Here is an 18092-nt window from a genome sequence, read left to right on the forward strand (position 1 = left end):
GCTCGAGTATTTTTCTCGTTTACGAGTTCATGACCCACGGAGAATAGAATTCATAAAATTTCACACGAAAGCACTTCATTCATTTTCAACTAATTTACACCGCCAATAATAATTCATCACCATACAAATTCTCTCTTTTCTCACTTTCCAGGAACAAAGTTTGTGGCGTAGGACCAAGCATTGTTGTTGACTGGGTCAGCAAGGTGGTCAGCCAAGTTCTCCAATGGTCCCTTTCCAGTGACAATGGCCTGAACGAAGAAGCCGAACATGGAGAACATGGCTAGCCTTCCGTTCTTGAGCTCCTTCACCTTCAGCTCTGCGAAGGCCTCTGGGTCATCCGCCAAACCCAATGGGTCGAAGCTTCCACCTGGGTAGATTGGGTCGGTGATCTCCCCGAGAGGACCACCGGCAATACGGTAGCCCTCAACGGCGCCCATCAACACGACCTGGCAGGCCCAGATGGCCAGAATGCTCTGTGCGTGGACCAAGCTGGGGTTGCCCAAGTAGTCGAGACCTCCCTCGCTGAAGATCTGAGATCCAGCCTTGAACCACACGGCCTCGCCAAACTTCACGCCGTTGCGGGAGAGAAGCTCGGGGAAGACACAGCCCAAAGCTCCAAGCATGGCCCACCTGGAGTGGATCACTTCGAGCTCACGGTTCTTGGCGAAAGTCTCGGGGTCGGCTGAAAGTCCAGCAGTGTCCCAGCCGTAGTCACCGGGGAATTCTCCGGTGAGGTAGGATGGTGGCTCGCCGGAGAATGGGCCCAAGTACTTGACACGGTCGGGGCCGTACCATGGGCTGCCGGAGGAAACTTGCTTGGAGGCGGTCTTCCTCATGCTGATTCTTGAACTGCCCTGAACATCGGGGGCGTTGGGGGAGAGCTTGATGGCGTTGCCGGCCAGAGATGGGGAGGAGAGAGCCATTGTGGAAGCAGCCATTGTTGGAGATTGGAATGAGCTGTGTAATTGATGATGAGATGTGTTTTGTGGTGGGAAAGAAGTGAAACGATGGTGCATAATATACATGGATTAAGGGGAAGGGTCCTTATCCATGGAAATCGATATCAGCTCTCTTATTGGTTGAAATTTCTATGGTCGATTTCCTTACTCCAGATGGCCTCCTCTCTGCCACTCACACCTAAAAATCTTAGGCAACTCTATGAGCTTCTCTTTCTCCCAATCAAACTTTGACACGTGTGTTGTTGATAGCACCAATATGCTTAGAGAATCTGCATATACTTGGTCATTTGTGAATAAATGTTCCTTCTTTTTGCTTGTACATTTTTGTAAATTATATCAAATTTTAAGCTTATGAAAATTTTGACAATCAGGCAATAACATTGGAATATCAACTCAATTTTGTTTATGGTAAGATTTGAAACATTCCGAATATGAAAATTACATCAAATTCTAACAAAAATATCTATTAGCTACCAGAATCTTTTTCAACTCATGAAAGTGAAAATCTGGGCTACCCATCCAATGGTTGGCAACCCTTTCATTTTCGAGCCACATAAATGAAGAACATACAATTTCCATGTAAGAAAGAGAATCTATCTCATTAGTCTCTAAAAAAATCTTGAATGTAACGTTAGATGTCACTGTATACTCGTAGAAATCTGAAGCAGTTGGTGGATGAGGAAGAGCCATGTAGGCGTGGATGAAACAAACCAAAAATCTTTGATCTCCAATGAGAATGAAGATATAGATACTAATGGATAACTATCTATTCTGTTTGCCCGTTATTTAAACTCACAAACCCACCCGCTTCTTTCCCACCACAAAACACATCTCATCATCAATTACACACCTCATTCCAATCTCCAACAATGGCTGCTTCCACAATGGCTCTCTCCTCCCCATCTCTGGCCGGCAACGCCATCAAACTCTCTCCCAATGCCCCTGATATTCAGGGCAGTTCAAGAATCAACANGTTCAGGGCAGTTCAAGAATCAGCATGAGGAAGACCGCCTCCAAGCAAGTTTCCTCCGGCAGCCCATGGTACGGCCCCGACCGTGTCAAGTACTTGGGCCCATTCTCCGGCGAGCCACCATCCTACCTCACCGGAGAATTCCCCGGTGACTACGGCTGGGACACTGCTGGACTTTCAGCCGACCCCGAGACTTTCGCCAAGAACCGTGAGCTCGAAGTGATCCACTCCAGGTGGGCCATGCTTGGAGCTTTGGGCTGTGTCTTCCCCGAGCTTCTCTCCCGCAACGGCGTGAAGTTTGGCGAGGCCGTGTGGTTCAAGGCTGGATCTCAGATCTTCAGCGAGGGAGGTCTCGACTACTTGGGCAACCCCAGCTTGGTCCACGCACAGAGCATTCTGGCCATCTGGGCCTGCCAGGTCGTGTTGATGGGCGCCGTTGAGGGCTACCGTATTGCCGGTGGTCCCCTCGGGGAGATCACCGACCCCATCTACCCAGGTGGAAGCTTCGACCCATTGGGTTTGGCGGATGACCCAGAGGCCTTCGCAGAGCTGAAGGTGAAGGAGCTCAAGAACGGAAGGCTAGCCATGTTCTCCATGTTCGGCTTCTTCGTTCAGGCCATTGTTACTGGAAAGGGACCATTGGAGAACTTGGCTGACCACCTCGCTGACCCAGTCAACAACAATGCTTGGTCCTACGCCACAAACTTCGTTCCCGGAAAGTGAGAGCCTTTACCTCTTAGGATTCAAAGAGTGAGAAAATGAACTTGTATTTGGTGGTGTAAATCTCGGGTCTCAACAATTGAGTGTTTGTTTTGAATGAATTTCATTATCATTTTTCAACAACCGACCCTCTTTTTTCACGAATATTCGACTCTTATGTACGAGTTAAAATACAATTCGAGTCGAGTATATTTAGGTAGCATTTAGCGGAACGAGTCTCAATCTTCCATAATTGATTGAGGCATAGAATTAGAGAGGTTTTCGTATTATCTATATTTAAATATTTTAGAGTATTTGAATAGGTGACCAAAATATTATTTAAATTTCTATAAAAATATATTTTTCACTATAAAATAAACTATTTGTTTCATGAGAAAAAGGTTAGTGGGCCGATCTTGATATGTGAAGCCCATGAGCGTGAAGATGGTATGTTGAAGGGCCCAAATATAGAAGCCAGCCCAGATGGGATCGTAGTATTGGGCTAATTTATTTATTTAAAAACTTTTCATAAAAGGACAAAAAAAGAAAAAAAATTATATGTAAAACTCTAAATCAATAATTATATTAATTTAAGCTATGAATTTTTATAAGCAATTTAATTCCACTATAAACGAATAAACGTACTAAATCATAATTACATAGAGATTAAAGCATAATCAAAACTAAAATAGCAATATTATATATATATATATATATATATATATATATATAATTTCCCTCCTTTTTTAAGATCCCCACACGAGGAGTTGTTTTCACGATACGCATTTGTCAAACCCCGTGGACCCCACTGCTCCATACGATCACGCGTGCTTGATCCAACGGTTATAATAACATCCCATAATCTACGGAAATCATTTCAATCTGACGGCTCTCAGCTCTCCTGGTTTGACTATTGTCTGTTTCAATGCATGATGCACAGATTCCAATAAAAAACTAACGAAAATTTATTAAATACTCTCTTGCGCCTCTCTCTGTCTCTCTCTCTCGCTCGCTCTCTCTCTCATTTTCCTGCCAGATCTTTAGCTTGCAGACCAAATCTGGGGACTGATCTACCGAACTCTTACGAAAATCTTCCCATCGTCTTCGTTTTCTTTGCCTGATTCAGCTCTGGAATCACGTGGGTGAAAATTTTTGTTTCATTTTTTGAGGGAACCTGCTAGTTTTCCGATTAGTTTAGCTTGCAGTTATGGAGTTAGGGCATGTAGAAATTTTTGGGGTTCTTTCTTAATTGCTGGATGCGTAATGGTAGGAGTTAATTTTGGAGTGATTTGTACTTTCGAAAGCCTGTTGTTCTGTTTTTTTTTTTGGTCCTTCCTTACTGTAATTATTGTTGATGTGCGGGGTTCTCTAGAAATGAGGTTTTTCTAAATTTTACTTAAAATTACTGTGTTATTAATTCTGATTTTGTTGATCTGTCCTGTTTTCCCTTTCGTTTTTAGGTCATGTTGCACTTGATTCTTTTTCTTCTCGTGTTTGGATAATGAGAAATTTTGGTGAAGTTAATGATCTTGATGGTCCGTCTGGTTCTGTTCACTGCGTGGTTGTTGACTTAATAGGGAGTTCATGATTTTACATTTGTTAATTTATACTTACTATTTTCTCTTTTGCTTGCTTTATTATCCTTCAGTTTAGGATTGTGTTCGCCTTTGTATTAGTGGAATTGGAGAATAGAATCAAGATGCCGTGGACATCCTCCTTCGTGAACTACAGCAGCAAGTGTGTTCGCTTGGTGGTCTTCTTTCGTGTCATTCTGTAATTTGATTTGCTTCGGTGAGATTTCTAGAATGAATCACTTATGTTGATTATTACCATACTTAGTAGACATCCTCCAAGTTGTCTTGGTGGAAGTTAACTTTTATTTTAGTACATTAGAACAAAGATATGTTGGGAGGGAGTCCTACATTGGCTAATTAAAGGGATGATCATGGGTTTATAAGTACGGAATACATCTTCATTGGTACGAGGGCTTGTGGGGGCCATGAGAGCTTATGCTCAAAGTGGACAACACTATCATACCATTGTGGAGAGTTGTGATTCCTAACAAGATTTTTCATTGGCCTTCTATTCGGTTGCCAAGGGTAGTAATTTGGGATTCTACTGGATTTATCTTTTCTAATTTTATGGTTTAGTGATCATTTTAAGGATTGTGAATGGAAACAAATGACTAATTTTGAGTGCTTGGTAATATCATTCTTGTGCTTGTGGACTTTGGGAAACCTCTAAAATGTCTGCTTATGGGTGTGTGCAGGGATTAAAAGATTGACTTTGTTGGGCTATCTTATTTTTGCGGTTGTTCCATCTCTATATTACTGGTTGGAGGAGTGAGAATGTACATTGGTGTAACGGGAAAGAGATACAGAGCTGTCAAGGAAGTTGGGAAAGTTAACATGAGTGTTGGAATCATTGCCTACTACCAAGTGATGCAAGTTTGTCAGGTAATACACCATCCTCTAGATCATTCTCCCACGCTTTGTATCTGGTACTTGTTGAATCATTGCAGCATATCCTTTTATCCAAAGATGAATTCCTAAAGCGCATTTGTTGAATGGCTTAATACATCCTGAGTTCACTTGCTTGTCTTTACTGCTATCATTATTGAGCTGCTAAAGCACATCATAAAGTGCTTTGTTGTTGATACCTTTCAATCTGTTCCCTACAGGCTGAGTATTTTCGACAATTGCTAAAACCCGTCACGTAGGATAACATTGCAAAAAGCATTTGGACATTGGGGAGTTAGGTGGACTGGCCTCCATTTGTGCTACAAGTGAAGAAATGAAATATTTCTTTCCTGTTTCGTCTTTAATTTGATATAAAAATCTCACTTATTTTACGATGGCAACGTATAGGGTTGCTGAGTAGTCTTCTCGTTAGTTAACATCCCGTCTTTATTTTCGTAATATAATAGCAAGCTTTCTTGAGAGAAGATACACGAGCTTGAAGTTTAGAGGGTGGGTTGCCTGTTTGTTTGTTTCTTTTACATGGACTTCATGCAGAGTGACCTCAACTGCTACCTCAAAGAGGCAATGCTTCCAACAGCAAACCAAGGGGATGGTGATCATATGCAGATTCCTCTGTCATCTGCCTTTCCTTCTGTTTTACCTCCTGGGAGAAAGAACTTGGGACCTTTCAATGCTGTTGAGTTTCAACCTTCTGAAATTTGTCCCCAAAATTTCATAATCTTTGACCACACGGACGATGGAAGCCAGATCATGTTCCATCCTGCAATTTGCAACAAACTTGGTGGTCCTACTGCGAATATGTCCTCGAAGTACATCCAGAAAAACTCTTGCATTGATGAGAATTATGAGGATAGAGAAATACCATCTCCTTTGATGGAGGATGCGGATGACATTGATGCATTATTGAGCTTAGAAGACAAAGATCACGAAGACGTTGATGGATCTGAAGATGATGAGATTAGCTCTGCAAGGTCTCATTTGAATTATGGAAATAGATCCCCTGATTCTTCATCCTCCTCTTATAGTTCCAAACCCAGGAAAAATCGGTCGGTTAATCCTGTCCGCACGGAATCAAGCAGTGGAAGCAGCTGCGATGGTGACATGAAACAGTTGAAATTGAAGAAAATGGTGAAAAAACTGAGAGAGATTCTCCCTGGTGGTTACCAAATGACAACTGCCATGGTTCTGGACGAAGCTGTTAAATACCTGAAATCACTCAAAGACGAAGTGCAGGAGCTCGGCCTCGGGAGCTTGGAGAACTAATGTTTATAAGCTTACCCTTCTGGTGGCATCAACTGAAGAACTCTAAGGATTCTCATATCTTGTGTATCTCCTGCGCCACCTGGTCAAACGTTTTACTGAAAGACTTAGATTGTTTCGAATTTCAAATGCCTGTAGCAGATGTGATTGTCGAACCAGAATCTCTAGTCAGGCTTCTTGACTATGTCGTTACCTGTTCTATTCATTTTCAACCTTGGTGTCTAGAAGAAATTCTGGGATTGATCTGCCTTTTCTATTGACATTTGTTGTATCTGTAGAATGCTACCTTTGATTTAATACTGCCATTTACTTTTAAAAAACAATCTGTTCCAGCATAATTTTCACTTGTGGACATAAGGGTTCATTTAGATCTTGAGTTGAGATTGTATAATCTCTTAATTCAGTTTGAGTTTTATAAATGAGTATGATTTGGGTGAATTCATGCAGGAGAGTGTTTGAATTCGTTTTCTCTAAACAATTTCTGATTTATTAACATTATTCACCGCAGAGAATATGGCTGAACTCCTAGAACCACTTCTTATCTCCCTACACAAGAAGACTTTAAACCTACCCTGCACCCTACAGATAACCCTACGAAATCCATAAACAATACCCACAAAGGACAAACACAACCTTAATTCCCATGGAAGCTAAGCTGCACAGGGAAAGAAACATCTCCATCTCCCACCACAATGGTGTGCCCACCCGCCGGCAGCAGATTGTAGCCACTGAAATCAATTAGCCCCAAGCTCTTACAAGCATTCAACTTAAATTTCACCGATTCATTCCCCCCAGCATCCACAAACACCCTCTGGAACCCAACCACCTGCTTGATATGAGTCGAAGAAATTCCGCTCGGTGGTTTCGAGTACACGATCACAACCTGGCTACCGTCCTTTTTGCCGGTGTTCTCGACTTTGATTTCAAACTCGAACTCTTCGGAGCAAGTTAGGTCGTCGACGAGGACGGCGGCGCAGTCGGGCTTGAAGGCAGTGTCCTCATAGGACATGTCGCGGCATTGGATTGTTTTGTCGAGATTGACGGCGAGGGATCGGCTGGCGGAGACTAGAGTATGGGTGAAAGAGGTGTAGCTGAGGCCGTAGCCGAAGGGGTAGACGACAGTGCCGTCGTAGAATTTGTAGGTTCTTCCTGGATAGCCAAGGCTTTTCACTGGCCGGAGAGGCATCGATGTCATTGGTAGCTGGTTGACGTAGTCGGCTTCATACCATGTTACCGGTAATCTTCCTCCTAAAACCAGACAACAAAATCAGTTTCAATTGTCAAGCAAGTTACAACCACAATAAGTTTTTTCATTTTGACCTGGGTTGAATTTTCCAAAGATAACATCGGCAATGGCGCGGCCGCCCTCTTCGCCGGGATAACCAGCCCAGACAATAGCTTTGATGTTGGGACTATTCTTAGCGAAAGAGATGTCGATGCCACCCGCCGACATGATGACAAGAACAACAGGGCCCTTAGAGACAGCTGCAACTTGTTGGATGAGCTGAGTTTGGAAACCAGGAAGAAGAAGATCAACTCTGTCCAAGCTCTCAGCTTCAATGGACAAGTCAATACCCCCAAGAATCACGGTTGCATCAGAATTCTTGGCGGCATCCATGGCTCCAAATATGAAGGTATCGTTTCTGCAAGCAACATTCTCACAACCCATTTGGTAGTTCACTTTTGCATATCCTGATAGCCCATCAATTGGAGATTTCACTCGGCATGGCACTCCTGCAACAAAACAAAACAGAACTTGAGAAGAACAGAGGCATTACCCAGATTGAAAAAATGGGAGTTTTGGGCAAGAATTTGACCTGCATAATTTCCAAGCATGACAGAGGTAGCATTGGCATGGGGTCCAACAACAGCCAGAGTTTTGATAGTAGAAGTATCAAGAGGCAAAGTGTCATTATCATTCTTGAGAAGAACCATTCCTTGTCTGGCAGATTCAGTGGCCAATTCAATGTGTTCATCATTGCAAATATCTCTGCTTCCAAGTGATTGGAACTCAGGGCTTCCATCGAAGAATCCAAGTCTCATTAGAACAACGTAGAGATAGTTTAGAGACTTGTCAATGTTCTTCACTCCAACTTTCCCTTGCCTTACTGAGTCTTCTGTGAAATTTGGGTAAAATTGACCACAATCCAAATCCAACCCTGAAAATTTTCATATGAAAGAATCGAAATTGATTCATGGGTTTTGTAGAACAACACAAAAAAAACATTACCCAAAAGAAGAATTGAAAAAAGAGTAAATAAATTTGCCTGCTTTGAGAGTTTGAGCAACAGCATCTTCATTTGTATCTTGCAGAAAATGTTGATGATCAACCATAACCTCAATTGAGTCGCAGTCTGAAACAATGTATCTGAAGAAAAAAGAAATATAATGAATATATATTTATATGGTTTGATTTATCCTTTTTTTATTTAATTTATACCCATGAAGGTCCCAATCGCCTCTAATGGTGTCCTTCAAGAGAGCCGGATCAGCACAAGTTGGAAGGCCATGAACTTTGTTGTAAGAACACATCACACTGCTGACATCTCCTTCCTTAACGCACATCTCAAATGGCTTAAGGAATGTCTCCAACATGTCTTGTTCGGTCACCTAATCCACAACGTTAATAAACATGAAGGCATTAAGGAGAAAACTTGAGAGTGTAGCATCAAAAGTGTCGACATCCAACGTTAACAAACCTTAGCATCAAAAGTGTAGCGTTCGACCCCGAGCCAATTGTCGACATCATAGGCAGCATAGTGCTTGCAACAAGAAGAAACCTTGAGAGGCCTAGAGTTCAAATCAGTGGCATTTTCAGTTCCTTCCACGTCTTGGAGACCTCTAACATAGTTCACTGCATATTTGCCAACCACAAAAGGGTCCTCGCCGGGTGTTTCCAAGGTTCGTCCCCATCTTGGATCTCGAACTACATTTACATTTGGACTCCAATATGTCAATCCAGCCCTCCCAAGATTATACATAGCTCTTGCTTCCGTTGAAACCACCTAATAAAAAATAACATAATGTCCAATTATCTAGCTAAGATATTAGTAGCAATGTAACTTTCTCTATAGGTTGAAAATTGTCGGACTTACTTGACCGATTGTTTTCCACATAGCTTCACTGAATGATGCTGCCATGGAAATGACATTGGGGAAGCTAGTGGCACCTGGCACAACATCATCAAATCGAGTACCAGGGCCAACATTGGAGACGCCATGAAGAGCCTCTGACCACCAATTGTACGGTGGCAAACCGAGGCGAGCAACTCCAAGGGCACGGTGGCCAAGTTGAGCAACTTTCTCAGATAATGTCATTCTATCTACTAGATCCTTAGACCTCTCCGGAAAAGAGAGGGATGAATTACAAAAGCGAAATGAAGAAATATCTAACCCAAGATTGACATATCGAGATGGATCACAGACAAAAGTGAAGTTGCTCATAGAGGAAGAATCATCAAGGAGTGTTCTTCTAGGAAAGCGTCTAGCACTAGTAGACAAAATAAAGAACACAAAAACTGAAACAATGAGAATTGATGATTGAGCCATTGTAGTTTTGAGTTTGAGTGGTAAGAAATCCTAACTATGGTACTCTATATATAGTGAGAATTTGAGATTATTTGAATTGAGAATTTGTTACATTTTTAGTTCAGATTTGATTTTTTCAAAGTTCTAAATTTTTGTTTTACTCTGAACTTATGAATTTCTAATTCAAACCCTGGTTTTATGTTATATTACATTTGCAGCAAAAAAATAATAATAATAATAATAAATAAATAAATAAATAATATATATATATATATAGTTATTTCATTTTTTTTTTCTTTTTTGTACAATTTTGACTTATAAATAAAACAATTTTTTTAGAAAAAGTAATTAATTGTAAATTAACTAAATAATTTAAATAATTTAAATATGATAAATTTAAATTAAAAACTAAAGTAACAAACATAAAAGTTTTTAAAATTAAAATATAATTTAAATTTATGTTGATATTACTAGAAATAAATTATTCATTATTCTTTTTATTTTCAAAATTTAGCTTGATTTTTTAGAAGTTAGGTAAGGAGTGAGTGAGAGTAGTATGAACCGACTTAATTAAAAATAATAATAATAAATCAAAGGCTACTAAACTGACCTNTTTTTTTTTTTTTTTTTTTTTTTTTTTTTTTTTTTTTTTTTTTTGGCCAATTTAGCTCTAATTAATTTAAAATAATTAGAGCTTCATATACTAAATAAAAATATAAAAAAAAGATGGGCCGAGTAGGCCGATGTGGCCCAATAAAATCAAAAGAAGGCCCAATTTACTACATTGGGCTTATCATGGCCCAATAAGAATAAGAAGCAAGCAACAATGAACCAATACCAACCTTCCGTCATGGGCTTCATTGGGTCATCTGTATACGGTAAAATCGAAGGTGGGAAGAGAAATGGCGGGACCGATAAAACTGTCGCAGTTAACCCAGAGCCGAAGAAGCATTGGCCGGAACAGTTTTCTTCGCGAAGTTCCTTTCATGTCGCAACCACATACGTCTGCACCGCCGCTCGTCTTTGAAATCAATATCTCAGAACGCTCATTTTTAGGGCTTAGTTGAGTTGATCTGCGTGAGCTTGCTCCCTACTCTAAACCTAACCGGCGATTTCATCTTGGCCGAACGAATCTCCACTCGTTTTGGCAGAGTCGGCGTCGGAGACATTGTCCTCGTGAGGTCCCCTGAGAACCCTCGCAAAGTAATGGCGAAGCGCTTGATGGGCATGGTAGGTGATTCTGTTACCCATGTTGTAGACCCGAAGAATAATGATTGGTGTGAAACTGTTGTGGTATGGCTGATTAGAATTCTTCTTACTTGCTTAATTTTTTCTGGAGTTTCGTAAATTCGTGTTGTTTAATTGTTGACCCTGTGTTCAATTAGGTTCCTAAGGGACATGTTTGGATAGAGGGAGATAATATGTATGATCCAAAGGATTCAAGATATTTTGGGGCCGTCCCATATGGTCTTCTGCAAGGGAAAGTATTCTAGAGGGTAAGTGTGATGAATGTTCTAATTCCTTTCCATCAAGAAAAATGGTTGTTGATCCAGTGCTAGTATGCTTGTTCATAACAAAAATCCATTACTAGTATGCAGGGATTATGTGGTTCCTGTGTTCTATTTGCATTCAGAGTACAAATAGATACTGATAATGAAGTTGAAAGTGTATAATGTTGTAAAATGTTATAGATGAACCCTTGAAGAATGGTCCTAAAGTAATGAATTTTAGTTTTTCTTATGGTAAAACAGCTCCCTGAATTGGCCGGTCACTGTAACAGCCCAACTCCACCATTGTTACTTATCACCACCAGTCTCACGGTTTTAAAATGCTCTGTTAGGGAGAGGTCTCCACACCCTTTTAAGAAATGCTCCGTTCCCCCCGTCAACCTCACGATTTTAAAACGCGTCTGTTAGGGAGAGGTTCCCACACGCTTATAAGAAATGTTTTGTTTTCCTCTCCAACCGATGTGGGATCTCATAGTCACAAATAGATCAAATATTAGCATGATTATGAGACTTAAACGTGTTTGGGAGACTGCATGGAAAGTAGTTTTCTGCTTTTCAACACAGATTTTAGAAACTCTTATCAGAAGGGTGTTGTGAAAGTTGAAATTTATGCACTTAGAATACCATTTGCAAGATAATAACTTCGGGAAATACTATCTGTTGTCTAGGAAATCCATGAAGACAAAGTATAAGGCACAAGCGAAAAGTAGTCCTCAAAGGGGCAAAAGACTGCCTTATTCGATATGATTTGCATGATAGATCTCTAAGAGATAGCAATAACTCATACAAATAGCTACACTATAAGCTAGTCCTCACAGATGCAGCCTTATGTTTCAGTGATATTTCTAAATCTCTTATGCATTGTTGCTTTAGATTTTTCGATTTATTATCATTATAATTGCTTTCATCGTCTTAAAATAGCTTCTGATATCTCTTTTGTGCGTAGTTGTGGCCACCTGAAAGTCTTGGACCGTTGGAGAAGAGGAAATCGAATGAGACAGTCTTGGGAGGTAAGCTCAATTGCTCTCCAACCTCAGATTCTTTGTCATTTAAGAATTATTTATTTATTTATTTTCACGACATCTTCATTTCATGCTTCTTGTTGTTTAGGCTAATATTTGGACAGCCAGTTTAGATTCTTGTTCATTAGAAATTATTCTAATTTTTTGCATTCTGGACAGAGAATTCAAGAACTAGCATTCTTTTTCGTTTATGACTTTTACTTTTGAAAAACTAAGAAATCAAGAACCAGGAAAGTCCCCCATGAAACTTCTGAATAAATTTCTTCTTTTAATGGAAACAAATCACACGATTCTTTCCCCTTAGTTGTTGAAAGTCTGAAGTCTTCTCTTCTTTTCTTTTTTCTTTCCTTTGTTTTGCTCTCGTGTTAGATAAGAGCACTTGAAGGACATTTCATAACATCTATTTGGTAAACGTTTGTTTCTTCTGTTTCCCTTAGAAGCTATCCTGTCGTTGTCGTTCATCCATGTTGCCTTACGTCTCTTTACATTAGTGATCTATGAAGATGTATTTTAAAATCCATCTATTACCCACTTTATTCATTCCGAATAAGTTTTTCTAGGCGATGAATTAATTTCCCTATCCAAACATGGAATTTAAAATTATGTATACGATAATGAAATAATAAAATTATAAAAAATAAATAAATAAATTGAAGGATGGAGGATGGGACAAATCTTATAATAGCTAATAAGAAAGAAGATGATAAATATTAGATATGGTTTTATGGTAAATATTAATGAAAATTCTCAAGGTATATGAAGGTAATAAATAATTGTAATAATGACTAATCCAATCATAATTCATTTGATAAAACATTAACTAATATTTTATTTAAATTAGTTTCTTCTAAACAATTTATTCAGTGCAGAGAAGAAACTATTTATTCAGTGCAGAGAATATGGCTTAACTCTTAAAACCACTTCTCAACCCGACGACACAAGACCCTTAACTTACCTTAAACCCTACGGACAACCTCTACACAATCCATAAGCAATACCCATAGAGGACACATAGAACCTTAAACCCCATTGAAGCTAAGCTTCACAGGGAAAGAAACCGCGCCATCTCCCACCAAAATGGTGTGCTCACCCGCCGGCAGCAGATTGTAGCCACCGAAATCAATTAGCCCCAAGCTCTTACAAGCATTCAACTTAAATTTCACCGATTGGAAGCCCCCAGCCTTCAAAAACACCCTCTGGAACCCAACCACCTGCTTGATATGAGTTGATGAAATTCCGCTTGGTGGTTTCGAGTACACGATCACAACCTGGCTACCGTCCTTTTTGCCGACATTCTCGACTTTGATTTCGAACTCGAAATCGTCGGAGCAAGTTATGTCGTCGACGAGGATGGAGGCACAGTCTAGCTTTAAGGCAGTGTCGTAGGCAATGTCTCGGCATAGGATTGCTTTGTTGATATTGACGGTCACGGATGGGATGGCGGAGACTAGAGTATGGTTGAAAGAGGTGTAGCTGAGGCCGTAGCCGAAGGGGTAGACGACAGGGCCGTCGAAGAATTTGTAGGTTCTTCCTGGATATTTGAGGCTTGGCACTGGGCGGAGCGGCATCGATGTCATTGGTAGCTGGTTGACGTAGTCGGCTTCATGCCATGTCACCGGTAATCTTCCTCCTGAGACCAGACAACAAAGTCTTAGCTCTAATTTCAATTGTTAAGCAAGTTAGAACCACAATAAGTCATCATTTTGACCTGGGTTGTATTTTCCAAAGATAACATCGGCGATGGCGCGGCCGCCCTCTTCGCCGGGATAACCAGCCCAGACAATGGCTTTGATGTTGGAAATATTTTTAGCAAAAGAGATGTCGATGCCACCGGCTGACATGATGACAAGAACAACAGGGCCCTTAGAGGCAGCTGCAACTTGTTCGATGAGCTGAGTTTGGAGACCAGGAAGAAGAAGATCAACTCTGTCCACGTCCTCAGCTTCAATGGACAAATCAAGACCCACAACAATCACAGTTGCATCCGAGTTCTTGGCCGCATCTACTGCTCCAGGTATGAACGTATCTATTTTGCAATTTGCATTCTCACAACCCATTTGGTAGTTCACTTTTGCATATTCTGATAGCCCATCAATTGGAGATTTCATTCGGCATGGCACTCCTGCAACAAAACAAACGCAACATTTACACTTATACTAAATTCACATGAAGAACATTGATTGAAAAGGTTGAGTTTTTGGGCAAGAATTTGACCTGCATAGTTGCCAAGCATGACATAAGTGGCATTGGCATGGGGTCCAACAACAGCCAGGGTTTTGATAATAGCAGGATCAAGAGGCAAAGCGTCATTATCGTTCTTGAGAAGAACAATTCCTTGTCTGGCAGCTTCAGTTGCCAATTCAATGTGTTCATCATTGCAAATATCTTTGCTTCCAAGCGATTGGAACTTGGGGCTTCCATCGAAGAATCCAAGTCTCATTAGAACAACGTAGAGATAGTTTAGAGCTTTGTCAATGTTTTTCACTCTAACTTTCCCTTGCCTTACTGAGCTTTCTGCGTATTTCGGGGAAAGTACACCACAATCCAAATCCAACCCTGAAAATTTACATAAGAAAGAATCGAAATTGATTCATGGGTTTTGTAGAACAACACAAAAAAACATTACCCTGAAGAAGAATTGAAAAAATAGTAAATAAATTTGCCTGCTTTCAGAGTTTGAGCAACAGCATCTTCATTTGTATCATTCAGGAAATGTTGATGTTTAACCATAACCTCAACTGAGTCACAGTCTGCAACAATGTATCTGAAGAAGAAAGAAGTATAATCAATATGAAATATATCTTTATATGGTTTAATTGATCCTTTTTTATTATATTATATTTTATTTTAATTTAATTTATACCCATGAAGGTCCCAATCGCCTCTAATGGTGTCCTTCAAGAGAACTGGATCAGCACAAGTTGGATAGCCATTAACTCTGTTGTAAGAACACATCACACTGCTGACATCACCTTCCTTAACACACATCTCAAATGGCTTAAGGAATGTCTCCAACATGTCTTGTTCAGTCACCTAATCCACAACGTTAGTAGTAAAAATATAAAAATAAAGCGTTAATGATGTCTTTTATTTCCATTCATAATTTATATGAACATTGTTCTTACCCTAGCATCATAAGTGAAGCGATGGACACCTTTCCAATTGTCGACATCATAAGCAGCAAAGTGCTTGCAACAAGAAGAAACTTTGAGAGGCCTAGAGTTCAAATCGGTGGCATTTTCAGTTCCTTCCACATCTTGGAGACCTCTAACATAGTTCGCTGCATATTTGCCAACCACAAAAGGGTCCTCGCCAGGTGTTTCCAAGGTTCGTCCCCATCTTGGATCTCGAACTACATTGATGGTTGGACTCCAATATGTCAATCCAGCCCTCCCTAGATTGTACATTGCTCTTCCTTCGGTCGAAACCGCCTAATAAAAACAACACACAACATGTCCAATTTTCAAACTAAGTCGTTGGTAGTAACGTAACCTCCTCTATAGGTCGAAAGTTGTCGACTTACTTGACCGACTGTTTTCCACATAGCTTCATTGAAAGATGCTGCCATGTTGATGACATTGGGGAAGCTAGTGGCGCCTGGCACAACATTGTCAAATCGAGTACCAGGGCCAACATTGGAGATGCCATGAAGAGCCTCTGACCACCAATTGTACGGTGGTAAACCGAGGCGGGCTACTCCAGGGGCATCGTTGCCAAGTTGAGCAACTTTCTCAGACAATGTCATTCTATCTACTAGATCCTTTGTTCTTTCGGAAAAAGAGAGAGATGCATTACAAAAGCGAAATGAAGAAATATCTAATTTCAAATTGGTAAATCGAATCGGATCACAAACAAAAGTGAAGTTGCTAGCCGACGGGCCATCTAGTGTTCTTCCAGGTAAATGTCTAGAACTGGTTGCGAGAATAAAGAACCCGACAAAAACGGAGACAATGAAAGTTGATGATTGAACCATTGTAATTTTAAATTGTACTCAGAACTGAATGAGTATAAATTCTAACTATGCTACTCTATTTATAGTGTGTGTTTCATTACCTGTTATGTTGTAGTTAGGTTGTAATTGAGAATTTTCAATATTTTTTATTAGTCATAAATAAAATATTAATTTCAAATCATTATCCAAATAAAATTAGTCATAAATAAAATATTAATTTCAAATATAATCTAAATAAAATTAGCCATAAACAAAATATTAATTTCAAATATAATCTAAATAGAAATATTAATTTCAAATCATTATCCAAATAAAATTAGTTTAATTTCAAATCATTATCCAAATAAAATTTTCATTTTGAGTTAGAACGTTTTGTTTTGGTTTAAACTTAACAAAATTTCTAATTCAAACGACAAATTCTTATCTTATTTTATGAAGAAACTTCANTTTTTCCTTTTTTTTTTTTTTTTTGTGCAATTTAAATGATCGAAAGTTATATCCATAATTGAAAATAATTGAAAGCTGTAAATAATTGGATTATTCATTTGAGTGATACAGAAATAAAACATTCTCTTTTTAATAGTAACTGATAGAAATGAATTAAATAATTAAAATAATTAAACACTTCTTTCAAAATTTCAAGATTAAATATTAAGTAAATTTTAACCCTATATATTATAATTATATAATTTTTGAAACATTCTTTTTTTAATAGTAACTGATAGAAATGAATTAAATAATTAAAATAATTAAACACAGACAACATGCTAATTAACCCACCATAATTTGATATTTTATTTTTTAAATAAATTATTTGAGTCACTTTATAATAATTTTAAATTAAAAAAAAAACTTAAATGATCTCAGTTTATATACAATATTTTTTATTTGATTTGTAGTATATTTTTTTTATTCTNCGAAGAACCTTACCAGGGCTTTTTAAGCGGTGAAATTTCTAGTTTTATAAATGAATATAATTGGGTTGAATTCAGGAAATTGGTTTCTTTTCTAAAGAATTTATGATTTTATTAACATTATTCACCGAAGATAATGTGGTTACTAGAACCACTTCTTAATTACCCTACACAAGGACTCTAACCTACCCTACACCCTACAGATAACCCTACAAAATCCATAAACAATACCCACGNTCTCAATATTTAGTTAGTTTATATTTTTATTATTGGTTTGATTTTAATTCTATTTCTCGTTATTAAATCTACGGTAGGGGCAGAGGGAATTTTCGGTGGAGCGGTGAAATACGTAGAGATCGGAAAGAACACCAACAGCGAAAGCACTTTGCTGGGCCGACACTGAGAGACGAAAGCTAGGGGAGCGAATGGGATTAGATACCCCAGTAGTCCTAGCCGTAAACGATGGGCGCTGTGCGTATCGACCCGTGCAGTGCTGTAGCTAACGCGTTAAGTATCCCGCCTGGGGAGTACGTTCGCAAGAATGAAACTCAAAGGAATTGACGAGGGCCCGCACAAACGACGAGGGCCCGCACAAACGCAAACGGTGGAGCATGTGGTTTAATTCGATGCAAAGCGAAGAACCTTACCAGGGCTTTTTAAGCGGTGAAATTTCTAGTTTTATAAATGAATATAATTGGGTTGAATTCAGGAAATTGGTTTCTTTTCTAAAGAATTTATGATTTTATTAACATTATTCACCGAAGATAATGTGGTTACTAGAACCACTTCTTAATTACCCTA

At 39.2% G+C, this 18092-nt stretch overlaps 5 protein-coding genes and 1 pseudogene across 5 annotated transcripts; 3 read left to right on the top strand and 3 right to left on the bottom strand.

Moving 5' to 3' along the window:
- Positions 1-49: 49 nt before the first annotated feature.
- On the bottom strand, positions 50-1002 carry LOC111782320 (chlorophyll a-b binding protein of LHCII type 1). Its single transcript, XM_023663182.1, has one exon. The coding sequence runs from the start codon at positions 936-938 to the stop codon at positions 141-143; it is 798 nt and encodes a 265-aa protein (XP_023518950.1). The 5' UTR covers positions 939-1002; the 3' UTR covers positions 50-140.
- A 755-nt stretch (positions 1003-1757) lies between these two features.
- Positions 1758-2789, top strand: LOC111782321 (annotated as a pseudogene).
- A 792-nt stretch (positions 2790-3581) lies between these two features.
- Positions 3582-6733, top strand: LOC111781454 (transcription factor bHLH144-like). The gene is made up of 4 exons (XM_023662040.1): positions 3582-3766; positions 4277-4419; positions 4898-5084; positions 5309-6733. The coding sequence occupies exon 4, from the start codon at positions 5628-5630 to the stop codon at positions 6369-6371; it is 744 nt and encodes a 247-aa protein (XP_023517808.1). The 5' UTR covers positions 3582-3766; positions 4277-4419; positions 4898-5084; positions 5309-5627; the 3' UTR covers positions 6372-6733.
- Positions 6734-6906: 173 nt separating this feature from the next.
- On the bottom strand, positions 6907-9915 carry LOC111781453 (probable beta-D-xylosidase 5). The gene is made up of 7 exons (XM_023662039.1): positions 9464-9915; positions 9068-9373; positions 8809-8978; positions 8636-8736; positions 8186-8527; positions 7689-8102; positions 6907-7616 (listed from the first exon to the last, which is right to left on the bottom strand). Exons 1-7 carry the CDS (start codon positions 9809-9811, stop codon positions 7003-7005), a joined length of 2295 nt encoding a protein of 764 aa, XP_023517807.1. The 5' UTR covers positions 9812-9915; the 3' UTR covers positions 6907-7002.
- An 830-nt stretch (positions 9916-10745) lies between these two features.
- Positions 10746-11568, top strand: LOC111781712 (mitochondrial inner membrane protease subunit 1-like). The gene is made up of 4 exons (XM_023662400.1): positions 10746-10858; positions 11047-11188; positions 11281-11379; positions 11494-11568. Exons 1-4 carry the CDS (start codon positions 10746-10748, stop codon positions 11566-11568), a joined length of 429 nt encoding a protein of 142 aa, XP_023518168.1.
- A 1876-nt stretch (positions 11569-13444) lies between these two features.
- LOC111781713 (probable beta-D-xylosidase 5) lies at positions 13445-16185 on the bottom strand. Its single transcript, XM_023662401.1, has 7 exons — positions 15949-16185; positions 15551-15856; positions 15289-15458; positions 15089-15189; positions 14640-14981; positions 14134-14547; positions 13445-14055 (listed from the first exon to the last, which is right to left on the bottom strand). Exons 1-7 carry the CDS (start codon positions 16168-16170, stop codon positions 13445-13447), a joined length of 2166 nt encoding a protein of 721 aa, XP_023518169.1. The 5' UTR covers positions 16171-16185.
- Positions 16186-18092: the final 1907 nt, after the last annotated feature.

This window comes from Cucurbita pepo, chromosome LG19 (genome assembly GCF_002806865.2).
Source record: "Cucurbita pepo subsp. pepo cultivar mu-cu-16 chromosome LG19, ASM280686v2, whole genome shotgun sequence".
Taxonomy (NCBI): domain Eukaryota; kingdom Viridiplantae; phylum Streptophyta; class Magnoliopsida; order Cucurbitales; family Cucurbitaceae; genus Cucurbita; species Cucurbita pepo.